General features: G+C 42.5%; 1 protein-coding gene across 2 annotated transcripts in view; it reads left to right on the top strand.

Moving 5' to 3' along the window:
• The first annotated feature begins 205 nt into the window (after positions 1–205).
• The window catches only part of LOC143281786 (solute carrier family 35 member F6-like), a 41,505-nt gene continuing 22,593 nt past the window's right edge, over positions 206–19,117 (top strand). For both annotated transcript variants that reach the window (XM_076587082.1, XM_076587081.1), the window contains exons 1-6: positions 206–336; positions 1,281–1,372; positions 2,970–3,037; positions 4,141–4,196; positions 4,379–4,440; positions 14,853–14,932. In XM_076587082.1, coding sequence (XP_076443197.1) covers positions 242–336; positions 1,281–1,372; positions 2,970–3,037; positions 4,141–4,196; positions 4,379–4,440; positions 14,853–14,932 — 453 coding nt within the window. In that variant the 5' untranslated portion in view covers positions 206–241. The remainder of the gene's footprint in view (positions 337–1,280; positions 1,373–2,969; positions 3,038–4,140; positions 4,197–4,378; positions 4,441–14,852; positions 14,933–19,117) is intronic.

Raw genomic sequence — 19,117 nt, 5'->3', positions numbered from 1 at the left:
TCTAAATGTTCTTCTTCTTCCATGTCCACCCACGGTCAACATTTTGACTATTATTGGCGTTTTAGAGAGTGCGCAGGGAAAAAAAAGCATACATTTATCCCATAATCTGTGAAATGATTTCGTGATATACAATGTATATCACTGAATAGTTCACAAGCACAACCATAACTCTTCTTTTTTTTTCCAGTGCGAGGACAGTTGTGGGTCATGTGGGCTGCTGAAAGTCACATGATCAGACAAAATGGCGTTGACCTGTGTGCAAGTTGCTCTGATGATCGGCATGCTTATCACTGGCAGCATCAACACTCTCAGCAAAAAAGCGCAAAATGACTGCCAGTAAGTCCATTGTGGTCTGCAAACAAAATCTTTTCATTCGGTAACCAGTTCATACTGAAAGGACCCAACTTCTATGACTCTTCATCTGCTATCTAATGCACTTCCTATCTCAGTATCTGTAACTCGTGCAGTGACGACAGCTGACTACTATTACTAATGTTTTTGTGGACGTGCTGCTCAGTGAGTTCTAAGTAAGGGGCCTTTCAGGGCCATACACGCCCCACCCATGCAGTGCGAATTTCACTTTGGGTGGTTTCTAACATACGCACGCATATTTGTTCATTTATGATATTTCAGTATTTGACATACTTTATGAAATATTCATTTCATATATATTCATTTACTTATTTGTTTATCTTATATGTTAAAATAATTTGGAAAGTGTTGTACATGTTACAAGTTGTTCTTGTATAAGAATTTCATGATAATCATGTTTTGTAACACTAATAACATAAAAATTCAATCACACTGCACAGGAAATTAATGATATTTTAATGTAATGAGCTAACCACTGCAAAAAACAAAAGGTCAGTATTTCTTGACAAGAAAATTGGTGAGAGAGAGAGAGAGAGAGAGAGAGAGAGAGAGAGAGAGAGAGAGAACTTCACATACTGTGACACTTGTGTATACACTAGCACATACATGGACATAGATACTAAAATAGATATACATCACACACACACACACACACACACACACACACACACACACACACACACACACACAAACACACACACAACACACACACACACACACACACACACATCATAAACACAAAAAACATACACACATTATAAACACAAAAAACTTACACACACACACACACACACACACACACACACACACACACACCTATACATACACTGAGTAAGTCACACATTCAAGTGATGTGTGTGTTTGTGTGTGTGTGTGTGTGTGTGTGAGTGCACACTCTCTCACTATAGGGTGAAGGGCTACCTCAACTCCACAGCCAACAACACAGCGACTGCTCACAGCTTCGACCACCCCTGGTTCCAGACCTGGATCATGTTCATAGGTAAGCACCATGAACATTGAATAGCATGAATATGAGTTGACCAATGTGCCCAAATGATCCCAACTATTGCACTGGATAAGGAAAACAATATGAAATTGTCACTATAATTATAAAAGCTAGAAGTGGTTACCATTGCGGACTGTTCATGTGTGGTTGTGGGTAAGGGTTCGATCCCTGTCTGGTCCAGAGCCATATAGTTAATAATATCACAATTGGGTTTTTCAGCCTGTGGTCAGCTCCTACTTAGAGTAAGCTACAGGTTGGAATGGAAAGAAGCAGGGCTGCGTCTTGGCACCCACACTGTTCTCCATTCTCTTCTCTGCCATGCTGATTGACGCCTTCCAAGACTGTGACCGGGGCATCTACATTCAGTTTTGCGCAGATGGCAAACTTTTCAACTTTTTGTAACTCCACGCCAGGTCCAGGGTGTTTGAGGCACTGTTGAGAGAGTTTCTCTTCACTGATGACTGCGTGATTGCTGCACACACCCATGATGACATGCAGTTCATTATGGACAGGTTCTCAACCTCCTGTAGGCGCTTTGGACTCACCATCAGCCTCAGCAAGACCGAGTCCATGTATCAGCCAGCTAGCTCACAGAACGCCAGTGCCTCCCCCCCCAGCCCCCCTGCAATCAAGATCGATGACACAGAGATCAAGTCAGTTGACAAGTTTTGCTACCTGGGCAGCACCCTATGCAGCAACGGAGCCCTTGATGCAGAAGTGATGCTGTGCATCGCCAAGGCCAGCTCCACCTTTGGCAGACTCAACAAGGGCATCAGGCTTAGCACCAAAATCAAAACCTATAGAGCTGTTGTGCTGACCATCTTGTTGTACTGCTGTGAAACATGGACGACGTATTGCCGTCACATTCAACAACTTGAGCAGTTTCACCAGAGATGCCTACAAAAAATCCTCGGCATAAAGTGGCAAGACAGGGTCTCCAACCTCCAGGTCCTAGAGAGGAGCGGCCTGCCCAGCATGGAAAGCCAGCTGATCCAGTGCCAGCTACACTGGACAGGACACATTGTCCCCATGACAGACAGCAGGATCCTGAAGATGCTTTTGTATAGCCACTGCGATCTTGGAAGACCCTGCAAGTGCTTCAAGGACACCTTGAAGACAAACCTCAAAGTCTGTGACATGGACATTGCTTCCTGGGAAACTGATGCCCTTGACTGCTCTCACTGGAGGATGCTGTGCTCTAGTGGCATAAGGATGTTTGAAAACAAGAGAACGCTGGCCATTAAGGAGAAGCGTGAACGAAGGAAGCAGGGCTCAGCTTCTGGAGACGTTTTCCCTTGCAACACCTGTGGGAAGTGCTGTGCATCCAAAATCGGCCTCATCTCCCATATGAGGACACACACTGCCATAAGCCTGCCTGCCTACTCATCCGTCGGACTGACAGGAGACTCCATCATCATAGCCGTGACATGGGTTGATCATGTTTTTGATAACATTATGTGTGTTGTGTATGGAGTATGGCCATGACAGTGCACTCACCTCTAGCAGGGTTGTTCACAGAAGTAGTGCAGCTGCACCAAGTGATGGGGTAGAAAATACTAATATTTGTCTGTACCATGTTGTTTGTTCACAGGAGAATGTTCTTGTTTGTTTGGTCTGTACCTGGCAAGGCGAAAAGAAAGGAAACAGTTCATTAAAGAGGTAAGTGATTCTTCACTTTATTTTGTTAGATTTATTTTTAACTGTGGAAAATTTTCTTGTGTCTTGCAACTTTACAGCGAGTTTTATATCTTATATTTTACATGATTTTTACAGATTTATAGCAGTACTATACGAAGATGAAATAATCTCACAAGAACAGCTGTTCATTCACAAACTTATTTTTCTTTTCTTTTTTTATCATGAATTTATGTGTGTGTTTTGGTTTTATTATATCTATTTCTTACAGCTGCATTCAGTGGCTTGGTACAGAAAAAGTGTCCAAATATTTGTGGCTTTTCAATGTTCTCAAAATGACCCTATACCCCCAGCCCCCCCTCCCCCTCCTCTCCCACCTCCCCCCCCCCCACCCTCAGCCCCCTCACCCCCACCACCCCCCTCTCCACCCCCCATTTTAATTACACATAGTTTACCGTGACCCACAGGTGGGATTCCTGTCCTGTCCAAACTACTAGTCTGCTATGGGGAGAAATCAAGTCTCAAAGTAACTTCATCTCCCCATTTTACCTCTACTTTCTTAATCCTTGTCTGTGATGAGCTTGTGTGTCCAAGTATTGGCTCCTCAGTGAGACAAAATATTCTTTTCTCTCCCCTTTAAAAAAAAAATGCTGTTAAATCTTCTTTGTATTTAAAATGTTCTTATAAGTGTCATAATCACTAATGTAATTGCATAATTTGATACGATATCTTGTTTATTTAAACATGTACATGTATGTCTTTTAAAAGTATATTCCATGTTCGTATTGTGAGGATGAGCAATATGACCACATATTGATTTCTCTTTGGAGATAACAAAGTTGACTTGACAACAGTCCTGTGTGTAAAATATGTCTGTGTGGGTGTGTGTGCATGTGGGTGTGTCTGTCTGTGTGTATGTATCATGTCTGTGTGTCTGTATGTATCATATGTGTGTGTGTGTGTGATATGTGTGTGTGTCATGTGAGTGTGTGTGTCTCATGTGTGTGTGTGTGTGATGTGTGTGTGTGTATGTGTGTGTGTGTGTGTGAGTGTGTGTGTCTCATGTGTGTGTGTGTGTGTGTGTGTGTGTGTGTGGTGTGTGTGTGTGTGTGTGTGTGTGTGTACAGATGAAATGGGCTACTCAACTGGGAAGAGAACCACAGACGCCGCCTGAACACCCCAGGTATGTGAGAGTGACACCTTCTTTTTATCATTTCACCTGGACATGTGTGTGTGTGTGTGTGTGTGTGTGTGTGTGTGAATGTATAATATAATGAGGAGATGCATGTGAAGGGAGATAGAGAGGAGAAACAGTATACACTTGATACCTGCATCATGCTGAATATTTTTTCACCTGATTTTCAGAGTGTTCCAGTGGATCTTCCTGCTGCCAACAGGCTGTGACTTGGTGGGCACCTCTGTCGCTGGTACGGTTCACATTTGACTGCATTGTGCTTGCAGGGTTCATGCACAGTTATGGAAGTCGGGAAAAATCTTATCTGAAAAAATGATAAAACCATTTCCAGGTCTGGAAAAGTCTTTGAAAAGTATGTCTTTGCTTTCTAAGTCTTGGAATTTTGGTAAAATCCTTGACTAGTACCATACAGAAAGAGTTAAATGTTTTTTTTTTTTTAAAGAATAAAAAAGAAAAAAGAAAAAAGAAATGAAAAAAAAAAAGATTGATTCCAGGATATTTGCCAATCACTTATGTCAGGGGTGTGGCAGACATATGTTTGTTGAACTGTGGCTTTGTGTGTGTATTGGAACATGATGAACTGTGGCTTTGTGTGTGTATTGGACAATGATGAACTGTGACTTTGTGTGTGTATTGGAACATGATGAACTGTGGCTTTGTGTGTGTATTGGAACATGTTGAACTGTGGCTTTGTGTGTGTATTGGACAATGATGAACTGTGACTTTGTGTGTGTATTGGAACATGATGAACTGTGGCTTTGTGTTTGTATTGGAACATGATGAACTGTGACTTTGTGTTTGTATTGGAACATGTTGAACTGTGGCTTTGTGTGTGTATTGGAACATGATGAACTGTGGCTTTGTGTGTGTATTGGAACATGTTGAACTGTGGCTTTGTGTGTGTATTGGAACATGATGAACTGTGGCTTTGTGTGTGTATTGGAACATGATGAACTGTGACTTTGTGTGTGTATTGGAACATGATGAACTGTGACTTTGTGTGTGTATTGGAACATGATGAACTGTGGCTTTGTGTGTGTATTGGAACATGATGAACTGTGACTTTGTGTGTGTATTGGAACATGATGAACTGTGACTTTGTGTGTGTATTGGACAATGATGAACTGTGACTTTGTGTGTGTACTGGAACATGATGAACTGTGGCTTTGTGTGTGTATTGGACAATGATGAACTGTGACTTTGTGTGTGTATTGGAACATGATGAACTGTGACTTTGTGTGTGTATTGGAACATGTTGAACTGTGGCTTTGTGTGTGTATTGGAAAATGTTGAACTGTGGCTTTGTGTGTGTATTGGAACATGTTGAACTGTGGCTTTGTGTGTGTATTGGAAAATGTTGAGAGTGGGCAGGAAAAGGTTTGGAGGAAGTATGGAACTTTGTTTGTGGGAACCCTGTGCTTTCTACAGCCCAGGTATATACAGGTTCATTAGTTAAATGCCATTTATTTTTCAAGTCCTTCAAAATCTTTTTAGACATTACTGAAATTTGTTAAAGATTTTAAGTTTGGCTTTTTAGAATGTTTAGGTGAACTCCTCCCCATTATCACTCACATTGTAAATGACAGTCTACAGAGTGGAACATTTCCATCTCTCTTCAAAGTTGCAATTATGAAACCTCTTCTGAAAAAAAATCTAGCCTTGACCCAAACAATCCAAAACTATAGACCAGTTTCAAACTTACCTTTTCTGTTTAAAATCATTGAGAAGTCATTCTCCAATAGCTTCTCTTTTATTTCAGTTCCCATAATCTCATATGCCCCACTCAGTCTGCCTACCACAGCAGCAAAACAGCTTTATTGAAACTAACAAATGACAGTTCGATAGCCCTAGACGATGGAGATGTGTCGCTACAAACTCTTTTAGATCTGTCTGCAGCTTTTGATACTATTGACCATTCTATTCCTTTGGACGACTCCAGTCCTTCTATGGTATTTCAGAAATTGCACTTTCATGGTTTGAGTCCTACCTTTCTCAAAGATCCCATCAGTCTTGGTCAGTAACCTGTGTTCCAAGTCAGTTCGCCTTAATCATGGTGTACCCCAGGGTTCGGTTCTTGGACCTGTACTTTTCATTCTTTATACTCAGCCTCTTGCCTCTCACATCACACTCTGTTTCAAGCCAGTCCTTTGCACTTGCAGATGACACCCTAGCTTCTTGACTCGTGCTCTACTGACCAGATACAACCTACCATTGACAATATTCAGACATGTATCAGTGATGTAAAGTGTTGGATGACAAGTAATATACTAAAACTGAATGACGACAAAACTGAAGCCCTTCTGATCACGACTAATAAGAAACATCTCCTTGATCCATATCCCACGTTCATCAAAGTTTAAACTTCAGAAGTACTTTGCTCCTTCTGCTAGAAACTTAGGCTACATCATCTCTGACTGTATGTCCTTTGACAAGCATGTTTCAAATATATGTAAATCTGTATATTTAGAGATAAGACGTATTAGTTCTGAAGTGTTTACTGTATTTTCAGACATACTTTAAGTTCAATACAGGCATATACACTTGCTTCCTATTAACATAGCCACGTTCTCACTGCACAGTCGAACGCCACTTACCAGACTCAGTGCCAGAGGACTCTCAATGATTGTTACACAGGAATCAGCAGTCCCTTCTCACACATGTCTGTGGGCGAGTGCCTCCCAGTTTGGGTGCTTGGTTTTGCTGTCAGTGCTGATCTGTATATTGCTCTGCCATATTCTTCTAGATCTGTAGCAGATGCCATTTTCCAGTCTGCTCTCGTGGCAGTGTGTTTGTCCCGGCACTGGTAGACCATTACCCACACAGCTGTCCGCTCTTCTCCGGATTGGCTCAGTTGTCTTTCTGGATACTCCTTCCAGGTCACAGGTTACTAATGACGTAGACTCCGTCTGTGTTTCACTACAGTTCTATCCCAGTCTGTAAATACTTAACCACTGAAGCAGCAAACCCCCTTGCCTGTGCTTTTGTACTATCAGAACTGGACTACTGCAACTCCCTTCTTTCTAGCTGTCCACAGTATTATCAGAACTGAACTACTGCAGCTCACTTCTTTCTGACTGTCCACAGTATTATCAGAACTGGACTGCAACTCCCTTCTTTCTGACTGTCCACAGTATTATCAGAACTGGACTGCAACTCCCTTCTTTCTGACTGTCCACAGTGTTATCAGAACTGGACTACTGCAACTCACTTCTTTCTGACTGTCCACAGTATTATCAGAACTGGACTGCAACTCCCTTCTTTCTGACTGTCCACAGTATTATCAGAACTGGACTACTGCAACTCACTTCTTTCTGACTGTCCACAGTGTTATCAGAACTGAACTACTGCAACTCCCTTCTTTCTGACTGTCCACAGTATTATCAGAACTGGACTACTGCAGCTCACTTCTTTCTGACTGTCCACAGTGTTATCAGAACTGGACTACTGCAACTCCCTTCTTTCTGACTGTCCACAGTATTATCAGAACTGGACTGCAACTCCCTTCTTTCTGACTGTCCACAGTATTATCAGAACTGGACTACTGCAACTCCCTTCTTTCTGACTGTCCACAGTGTTATCAGAACTGGACTGCAACTCCCTTCTTTCTGACTGTCCACAGTGTTATCAGAACTGAACTACTGCAACTCCCTTCTTTCTAACTGTCCACAGTATATTCTTTATCAGCTCCGAAAGGTACAGAATTCCGCAGCAAGGCTCATTCTTCGTGGGAAAAGATATGATCATGCTCAACCACTCCTTCAAGCTCTTCACTGGTTCCCAGTCCAAGCACGGATTGAATACAAGTTTGCAATGCTGTCATGATTTTTTCACTGGTTCATCCCCTGTCTGTCTACACACCTTCTAGACAACTGCGCTCATCCTCTGACTCTCGTCTTGTCTGTCTACACACCTTCTAGACAACTGCGCTCATCCTCTGACTCTCGTCTTCTGTCTGTCTACACACCTTCTAGACAACTGCGCTCATCCTCTGACTTTCGTCTTGTCTGTCTACACACCTTCTAGACAACTGCGCTCATCCTCTGACTCTCCTCCCCTGTCTGTCTACACACCTTCTAGACAACTGCGCTCATCCTCTGACTCTCGTCTTCTGTCTGTCTACACACCTTCTAGACAACTGCGCTCATCCTCTGACTCTCGTCTTCTGTCTGTCTACACACCTTCTAGACAACTGCGCTCATCCTCTGACTCTCCTCCCCTGTCTGTCTACACACCTTCTAGACAACTGCGCTCATCCTCTGACTCTCGTCTTCTGTCTGTCTACACACCTTCTAGACAACTGCGCTCATCCTCTGACTCTCGTCTTCTGTCTGTCTACACACCTTCTAGACAACTGCACTCATCCTCTGACTTTCGTCTTGTCTGTCTACACACCTTCTAGACAACTGCGCTCATCCTCTGACTTTCGTCTTCTCTGTCTACACACCTTCTAGACAACTGCTCTCATCCTCTGACTCTCGTCTTCTGTCTGTCTACACACCTTCTAGACAACTGCACTCATCCTCTGACTCTCCTCCCCTGTCTGTCTACACACCTAGACAACTGCGCTCATCCTCTGACTCTCCTCCCCTGTCTGTCTACACACCTTCTAGACAACTGCACTCATCCTCTGACTCTCCTCCCCTGTCTGTCTACACACCTTCTAGACAACTGCACTCATCCTGACTCTCGTCCCCTGTCTGTCTACACACCTTCTAGACAACTGCACTCATCCTCTGACTCTCCTCCCCTGTCTGTCTACACACCTAGACAACTGCACTCATCCTCTGACTCTCCTCCCCTGTCTGTCTACACACCTAGACAACTGCGCTCATCCTCTGACTCTCGTCTTCTGTCTGTCTACACACCTTCTAGACTCTCGTCTTGTCTGTCTACACACCTTCTAGACAACTGCACTCATCCTCTGACTCTCGTCTTCTGTCTGTCCCCAGAAATACAATTAAAACGTATGGTGAAAGAGCTTTCTCTTACAGTGCTCCAAAAGTGTGGAATTCTCTCCCTTTCACTATTCGTCATATAGAAACTGTCCTTGCCTTTCAAAAAGCTCTAAAAACCTGTCTGTTCCAGCATAATAACTGAATCCCCTCCCTTTTTACCACTGTTTTCTGTTTCCATCCAGGTGTTTTACAGTGAATCTGAAATTGTTTTTTTATCAATGATGATGAACATGTATTATGTGTTTTTATCCCTTATTTTCTCTTAAAACTTTCAAATTCATGCATGCTGTTACAGTATGAATCTTATTTGAGCGCACATGCATGCGTGTCTGCATGCGCGCACGCGCATGCGTGCGTGCGTGCGTGTGTGTGTATGTGTGTGTGTATGTGTGTGTGTGTGTGAGATTTGGACATGCGTGTATACACATGCATACATATATCATAATGATGTGTGCGTGCGCGCGCGCGCGTGTCTCTGTGTGTGTGCATGTGTGGGTGTGGGTTCATGGGTGTGTGTGCATCTCGTCTGTGTGTGCTTTTATGCTTGGTTTTTAATTATGTATAAGATATTTGGTCCAGTTCGCTGTTTTAGGGTGACTGTGTTGTTTACACGGAATGGTTTTTGGAGATTTTTTACATGTGGATGTGATTTTTGTGTAGAGTTTTTATTTATTTTATATTTTACTCGTGTAATGTGCCTTGAGCATTACTGTATTTTAATGAAAGGTGCAATATAAATAAACTATTATTATTATTATTATTATTATTATTACATTACTGATAAAAGATGATAGATAGTTTCTGTCTGTCATGCTCCAAGTTCAAAGTAAAATGATTAAAATATAAAAACCCTGATCCAGAGAATGGTTTTTCCCTGTTCAAAATAGCGGTTCACTTCTATGTAGCAGACGAACATTTATGCAGAGGCCATAAATGGGCACTGAAAATACCTTGTCTTTCATATGGGTTCCCAATGCAGTAATTTAAAAAAAAAAAAAAAGATGTTTGGTTTTAAAAAGTTTTTATATTTTATGATATGATATGTACATGAACCCTGAATTTCACTGAGATGTTTGATAGTTGACGATTTGACTCTCTCTGTCTCTTCCTCTCCCTCTCTTTCCCTCTCCCTCTGTTCCTTTCTGTCCTGTCCTTCCTCCTCTCTCCACCCTTTAGGGTCTCCTCTCTGTTTCTCTCCACACATAATTATTGCTTCTTTCATTATCTTCGACATTTCATGAAACACACACACACCCATCTCTCTGTTTCTCTCCACACATAATTATTGCTTCTTTCATTATCTTCGACATTTCATGACACACACACACACCCATCTCTCTGTTTCTCTCCACACATAATTATTGCTTCTTTCATTATCTTCGACATTTCATGAAACACACACACACCCATCTCTCTGTTTCTCTCCACACATAATTATTGCTTCTTTCATTATCTTCGACATTTCATGAAACACACACACACCCATCTCTCTGTTTCTCTCCACACATAATTATTGCTTCTTTATCTTCGACATTTCATGACACACACACACACCCATCTCTCTGTTTCTCTCCACACATAATTATTGCTTCTTTCATTATCTTCGACATTTCATGACACACACACACACCCATCTCTCTGTTTCTCTCCACACATAATTATTGCTTCTTTCATTATCTTCGACATTTCATGAAACACACACACACCCATCTCTCTGTTTCTCTCCACACATAATTATTGCTTCTTTCATTATCTTCGACATTTCATGAAACACACACACACCCATCTCTCTGTTTCTCTCCACACATAATTATTGCTTCTTTATCTTCGACATTTCATGACACACACACACACCCATCTCTCTGTTTCTCTCCACACATAATTATTGCTTCTTTCATTATCTTCGACATTTCATGACACACACACACACCCATCTCTCTGTTTCTCTCCACACATAATTATTGCTTCTTTCATTATCTTCGACATTTCATGAACACACACACACACACACATCTCTCTGTTTCTCTCCACACATAATTATTGCTTCTTTCATTATCTTCGACATTTCATGACACACACACACACCCATCTCTCTGTTTCTCTCCACACATAATTATTGCTTCTTTCATTATCTTCGACATTTCATGACACACACACACACCCATCTCTCTGTTTCTCTCCACACATAATTATTGCTTCTTTCATTATCTTCGACATTTCATGACACACTGACACACCCATCTCTCTGTTTCTCTCCACACATAATTATTGCTTCTTTCATTATCTTCGACATTTCATGACACACACACACCCATCTCTCTGTTTCTCTCCACACATAATTATTGCTTCTTTCATTATCTTCGACATTTCATGACACACACACACACCCATCTCTCTGTTTCTCTCCACACATAATTATTGCTTCTTTCATTATCTTCGACATTTCATGACACACACACACCCATCTCTCTGTTTCTCTCCACACATAATTATTGCTTCTTTCATTATCTTCGACATTTCATGACACACTGACACACCCATCTCTCTGTTTCTCTCCACACATAATTATTGCTTCTTTCATTATCTTCGACATTTCATGAAACACACACACACCCATCTCTCTGTTTCTCTCCACACATAATTATTGCTTCTTTCATTATCTTCGACATTTCATGACACACACACACCCATCTCTCTGTTTCTCTCCACACATAATTATTGCTTCTTTCATTATCTTCGACATTTCATGACACACACACACACCCATCTCTCTGTTTCTCTCCACACATAATTATTGCTTCTTTCATTATCTTCGACATTTCATGACACACACACACACCCATCTCTCTGTTTCTCTCCACACATAATTATTGCTTCTTTCATTATCTTCGACATTTCATGACACACACACACACCCATCTCTCTGTTTCTCTCCACACATAATTATTGCTTCTTTCATTATCTTCGACATTTCATGACACACACACACACCCATCTCTCTGTTTCTCTCCACACATAATTATTGCTTCTTTCATTATCTTCGACATTTCATGACACACACACACACCCATCTCTCTGTTTCTCTCCACACATAATTATTGCTTCTTTCATTATCTTCGACATTTCATGACACACTGACACACCCATCTCTCTGTTTCTCTCCACACATAATTATTGCTTCTTTCATTATCTTCGACATTTCATGAAACACACACACAGACACACCCATCTCTCTGTTTCTCTCCACACATAATTATTGCTTCTTTCATTATCTTCGACATTTCATGAAACACACACACAGACACACATCTCTCTGTTTCTCTCCACACATAATTATTGCTTCTTTCATTATCTTCGACATTTCATGACACACACACACACCCATCTCTCTGTTTCTCTCCACACATAATTATTGCTTCTTTCATTATCTTCGACATTTCATGAAACACACACACACCCATCTCTCTGTTTCTCTCCACACATAATTATTGCTTCTTTCATTATCTTCGACATTTCATGAAACACACACACAGACACACATCTCTCTGTTTCTCTCCACAGATAATTATTGCTTCTTTCATTACCTTCGACATTTCATGACACACTGACACACCCATCTCTCTGTTTCTCTCCACACATAATTATTGCTTCTTTCATTATCTTCGACATTTCATGAAACACACACACAGACACACCCATCTCTCTGTTTCTCTCCACACATAATTATTGCTTCTTTCATTATCTTCGACATTTCATGACACACAGACACACCCATCTCTCTGTTTCTCTCCACACATAATTATTGCTTCTTTCATTACCTTCGACATTTCATGAAACACACACACAGACACACATCTCTCTGTTTCTCTCCACACATAATTATTGCTTCTTTCATTACCTTCGACATTTCATGACACACTGACACACCCATCTCTCTGTTTCTCTCCACACATAATTATTGCTTCTTTCATTATCTTCGACATTTCATGACACACACACACACCCATCTCTCTGTTTCTCTCCACGCATAATTATTGCTTCATTATCTTCGACATTTCATGACACACACACACACCCATCTCTCTGTTTCTCTCCACACATAATTATTGCTTCTTTCATTACCTTCGACATTTCATGACACACACACACACCCATCTCTCTGTTTCTCTCCACACATAATTATTGCTTCTTTCATTATCTTCGACATTTCATGAAACACACACACACCCATCTCTCTGTTTCTCTCCACACATAATTATTGCTTCTTTCATTATCTTCGACATTTCATGACCCACACACACACACACCCATCTCTGTTTCTCTCCACGCATAATTATTGCTTCTTTCATTATCTTCGACATTTCATGAAACACACACACAGACACACCCATCTCTCTGTTTCTCTCCACACATAATTATTGCTTCTTTCATTATCTTCAACATTTCATGAAACACACACACCCATCTCTCTGTTTCTCTCCACGCATAATTATTGCTTCATTATCTTCAACATTTCATGACACACACACACCCATCTCTCTGTTTCTCTCCACGCATAATTATTGCTTCATTATCTTCAACATTTCATGACACACACACACCCATCTCTCTGTTTCTCTCCACGCATAATTATTGCTTCATTATCTTCAACATTTCATGACACACACACACACATCCTGCCAGTCACTCTTCATTGCTGCTGTCTGGGCATTTTGCTGGGAGGAAGTGCTGAGTGTGATTGTTCAGCCATGACTGATGTGTTAGGATGAAAGAGTACATGCTGAGTGTGATTGTTCAGCCATGACTGATGTGTCAGGATGAAAGAGTACATGCTGAGTGTGATTGTTCAGCCATGACTGATGTGTCAGTATGAAAGAGTACATGCTGAGTGTGATTGTTCAGCCATGACTGATGTGTTAGGATGAAAGAGTACATGCTGAGTGTGATTGTTCAGCCATGACTGATGTGTTAGGATGAAAGATTACATGCTGAGTGTGATTGTTCAGCCATGACTGATGTGTCAGTATGAAAGAGTACATGCTGAGTGTGATTGTTCAGCCATGACTGATGTGTTAGGATGAAAGAGTACATGCTGAGTGTGATTGTTCAGCCATGACTGATGTGTTAGGATGAAAGAGAGATCTGCTGTCTCGTGAGGAATGAGTTCTGTGATGTCATATGAAAAACAACAGGAAAGCTTTTGTTTTATAGTTGTTCAGCTGTACAAACCTGCAGTTCTCTTCCTTTCTTCAGTCCATCACTGTCCCTCACTCACGTCCTTTGATACAATTCTAAAACCATTCCACTTCAAGCAGTCTCGGCGTGTTTAAGGCACTCCATTCCATTTCTGATTTCTGTGGATCCGCATCTGTTTATTCCACATGTGTTTGTGTGTGCTTGCATGTGTGTGCATACATGGTCATGTGTGCATGTATGTGTGTGTTCTTGTGTGCTTTGTGGCAATGGCCTGCTGTACGTTGATTATTACTATGTGGTGAATGTGTGACTGTGTCAGGTATCAGACTGCTGTACGTTGATTATTACTATGTGGTGAATGTGTCATTGTGTGTCAGGTATTGGGCTGCTGTACGTTGATTATTACTATGTGGTGAATGTGTGATTCTGTGTCAGGTATCAGACTGCTGTACGTTGATTATTACTATGTGGTGAATGTGTCATTGTGTGTCAGGTATTGGGCTGCTGTACGTTGACGCATCAGTGTGGCAAATGCTGCGTGGCTCCATCATAATTTTTGCCGGCATTTTGTCGGTGAGTCCTGCTACATTCTCTTTCCTTCATTGTTAGCTGTCCTTCATTGTGGGCTGTCCTTGTTTCATTGTTGGCTGTCCTTCATTGTGGGCTGTCCTTCATTGTTGGCTGTCCTTCATTGTGGGCTGTCCTTGTTTCATTGTGGGCTGTCCTTGTTTCATTGTTGGCTGTCCTTCATTGTGGGCTGTCCTTGTTTCATTGTGGGCTGTCCTTCATTGTGGGCTGTCCTTCATTGTGGGCTGTCCTTGTTTCATTGTTGGCTGTCCTTCATTGTGGGCTGTCCTTCATTGTTGGCTGTCCTTGTTTCATTGTGGGCTGTCCTTGTTTCATTGTGGGCTGTCCATTGTGGGCTGTCCTTCATTGTGGGCTGTCCTTGTTTCATTGTGGGCTGTCCTTGTTTCATTGTGGGCTGTCCTTCATTGTTGGCTGTCCTTGTTTCATTGTTGGCTGTCCTTGTTTCATTGTGGGCTGTCCTTCATTGTGGGCTGTCCTTGTTTCATTGTTGGCTGTCCTTGTTTCATTGTGGGCTGTCCTTGTTTCATTGTGGGCTGTCCTTCATTGTGGGCTGTCCTTGTTTCATTGTTGGCTGTCCTTGTTTCATTGTGGGCTGTCCTTCATTGTGGGCTGTCCTTGTTTCATTGTTGGCTGTCCTTGTTTCATTGTGGGCTGTCCTTCATTGTGGGCTGTCCTTGTTTCATTGTTGGCTGTCCATTGTGGGCTGTCCTTGTTTCATTGTGGGCTGTCCTTGTTTCATTGTGGGCTGTCCTTCATTGTGGGCTGTCCTTGTTTCATTGTTGGCTGTCCTTCATTGTGGGCTGTCCTTGTTTCATTGTGGGCTGTCCTTCATTGTTGGCTGTCCTTCATTGTGGGCTGTCCTTGTTTCATTGTTGGCTGTCCTTCATTGTGGGCTGTCCTTGTTTCATTGTGGGCTGTCCTTCATTGTGGGCTGTCCTTGTTTCATTGTTGGCTGTCCATTGTGGGCTGTCCTTGTTTCATTGTGGGCTGTCCTTGTTTCATTGTGGGCTGTCCTTCATTGTGGGCTGTCCTTGTTTCATTGTTGGCTGTCCATTGTGGGCTGTCCTTGTTTCATTGTGGGCTGTCCTTGTTTCATTGTGGGCTGTCCTTGTTTCATTGTGGGCTGTCCTTCATTGTGGGCTGTCCTTGTTTCATTGTTGGCTGTCCATTGTGGGCTGTCCTTGTTTCATTGTGGGCTGTCCTTGTTTCATTGTGGGCTGTCCTTCATTGTTGGCTGTCCTTGTTTCATTGTGGGCTGTCCTTCATTGTGGGCTGTCCTTGTTTCATTGTTGGCTGTCCATTGTTGGCTGTCCTTGTTTCATTGTGGGCTGTCCTTCATTGTGGGCTGTCCTTCATTGTGGGCTGTCCTTGTTTCATTGTTGGCTGTCCATTGTGGGCTGTCCTTGTTTCATTGTGGGCTGTCCTTGTTTCATTGTGGGCTGTCCTTGTTTCATTGTGGGCTGTCCTTCATTGTGGGCTGTCCTTGTTTCATTGTTGGCTGTCCATTGTGGGCTGTCCTTGTTTCATTGTGGGCTGTCCTTGTTTCATTGTGGGCTGTCCTTCATTGTTGGCTGTCCTTCATTGTGGGCTGTCCTTGTTTCATTGTTGGCTGTCCTTCATTATGGGCTGTCCTTGTTTCATTGTTGGCTGTCCATTGTGGGCTGTCCTTGTTTCATTGTTGGCTGTCCTTGTTTCATTGTGGGCTGTCCTTCATTGTGGGCTGTCCTTGTTTCATTGTTGGCTGTCCATTGTGGGCTGTCCTTGTTTCATTGTGGGCTGTCCTTGTTTCATTGTGGGCTGTCCTTCATTGTTGGCTGTCCTTGTTTCATTGTGGGCTGTCCATTGTTGGCTGTCCTTGTTTCATTGTTGGCTGTCCTTCATTGTTGGCTGTCCTTGTTTCATTGTGGGCTGTCCTTGTTTCATTGTTTCAATTCTGGCTTTCTGTCCATGTTTCACTGCTGGCTTTCTGTCCATGTTTCATTGTTGGCTGTCCTTGTTTCATTGTTGGCTGTCCATTGTTGGCTGTCCTTGTTTCATTGTGGGCTGTCCTTGTTTCATTGTTGGCTGTCCATTGTTGGCTGTCCTTGTTTCATTGTGGGCTGTCCTTGTTTCATTGTGGGCTGTCCTTGTTTCATTGTGGGCTGTCCTTGTGTCCTTGTTTCATTGTGGGCTGTCCTTGTTTCATTGTGGGCTGTCCTTGTTTCATTGTGGGCTGTCCTTGTTTCATTGTTTCAATTCTGGCTTTCTGTCCATGTTTCACTGCTGGCTTTCTGTCCATGTTTCATTGCTGGATGTCTATTTTTCACTGCTGGCTTTCTGTCCATGTTTCACTGCTGGCTTTCTGTCCATGTTTCACTGCTGGATGTCTATGTTTCACTGCTGGCTTTCTGTCCATGTTTCACTGCTGGCTTTCTGTCCATGTTTCACTGCTGGATGTCTATGTTTCACTGCTGGCTTTCTGTCCCTGTTTCACTGCTGGATTTCTGTCGAATGTTTCACTGTTTGCTTTCTGCCCATGTTTCATTGCTGGATGTCTGTGTTTCACTGCTGGCTTTCTGTCCATGTTTCACTGCTGGATTTCTGTCGAATGTTTCACTGTTTGCTTTCTGCCCATGTTTCATTGCTGGATGTCTATGTTTCACTGTTTGCTTTCTGTCCATGTTTCATTGCTGGATGTCCATGTTTCACTGCTGGCTTTCTGTCCATGTTTCACTGCTGGCTTTCTGTCCCTGTTTCACTGCTGGATTTCTGTCCATGTTTCATTGCTGGATGTCTATGTTTCACTGCTGGCTTTCTGTCCATGTTTCATTGCTGGATGTCTGTGTTTCACTGCTGGCTTTCTGTCCATGTTTCACTGCTGGCTTTCTGTCCATGTTTCACTGCTGGATGTCTATGTTTCACTGCTGGCTTTCTGTCCATGTTTCACTGCTGGCTTTCTGTCCATGTTTCATTGTTGGATGTCTATTTTTCACTGCTGGCTTTCTGTCCACGTTTCACTGCTGGATTTCTGTCGAATGTTTCACTGTTGGCTTTCTGTCCATGTTTCACTGCTGGATATCTATGTTTCACTGCTGGCTTTCTGTCCATGTTTCACTGCTGGCTGTCCATGTTTCACTGCTGGCTTTCTGTCCATGTTTCATTGCTGGATGTCTGTGTTTCACTGCTGGCTTTCAGTCCATGTTTCATTGCTGGATATCAATGTTTCACTGCTGGCTTTCCGTCTATGTTTCACTGCTGGCTTTCTGTCCATGTTTCATTGCTGGCTGTCCATGTTTCATTGCTGGCTGTCCATGTTTTATTGCTGGCTGTCTCTCTGTATTCAGTTCACTGCTGGCTCTCTGTCCACATTTCATTGCTATCTCTCTGTCCATGTTTCATTCATTGCTGGCTGTCTGTCCATGTTTCATTGCTGTCTTCCTGTCCTTGTTTCTGTTTCACTGCAGGCTGGCTGTCCATGTTTAATTGCTGTCTTTCTGTTTCTGTTTCACTGCTGGCTGGCTGTCCATGTTTAATTGCTGTCTTTCTGTTTCTGTTTCACTGCTGGCTGGCTGTCCATGTTTAATTGCTGTCTTTCTGTTTCTGTTTCACTGCAGGCTGGCTGTCCATGTTTAATTGCTGTCTTTCTGTTTCTGTTTCACTGCTGGCTGGCTGTCCATGTTTCATACCTTTCTGTCTGTCCATGCTGCATTTCTGGCTGTCCATGTTTCATTCATTGCTGGCTGTTTGTCCATGTTTCATTCATTGCTGGCTGTCTGTCCATGTTTCATTGCTGTCTGTCCATGTTTCTGCTGTCTGACTGTCCATGTTTCTGCTGTCTGACTGTCCATGTTTCATTGCTGTCTGACTGTCCATGTTTCTGCTGTCTGACTGTCCATGTTTCATTGCTGTCTGACTGTCCATGTTTCATTGCTGTCTGACTGTCCATGTTTCTGCTGACTGTCCATGTTTCATTCCTGTCTCTCTGTCTGTCCATGTTTCATTGCTGTCTGACTGTCCATGTTTCTGCTGTCTGACTGTCCATGTTTCATTGCTGTCTGACTGTCCATGTTTCTGCTGTCTGACTGTCCATGTTTCATTGCTGTCTGACTGTCCATGTTTCTGCTGACTGTCCATGTTTCATTCCTGTCTCTCTGTCTGTCCATGTTTCATTGCTGTCTGACTGTCCATGTT

This window comes from Babylonia areolata, chromosome 4 (assembly GCF_041734735.1).
Source record: "Babylonia areolata isolate BAREFJ2019XMU chromosome 4, ASM4173473v1, whole genome shotgun sequence".
NCBI lineage: Eukaryota > Metazoa > Mollusca > Gastropoda > Neogastropoda > Buccinidae > Babylonia > Babylonia areolata.
The sequence above is the reverse complement of the archived record's forward strand: the minus strand, read 5'-3'. Positions and strand labels throughout refer to the sequence as shown.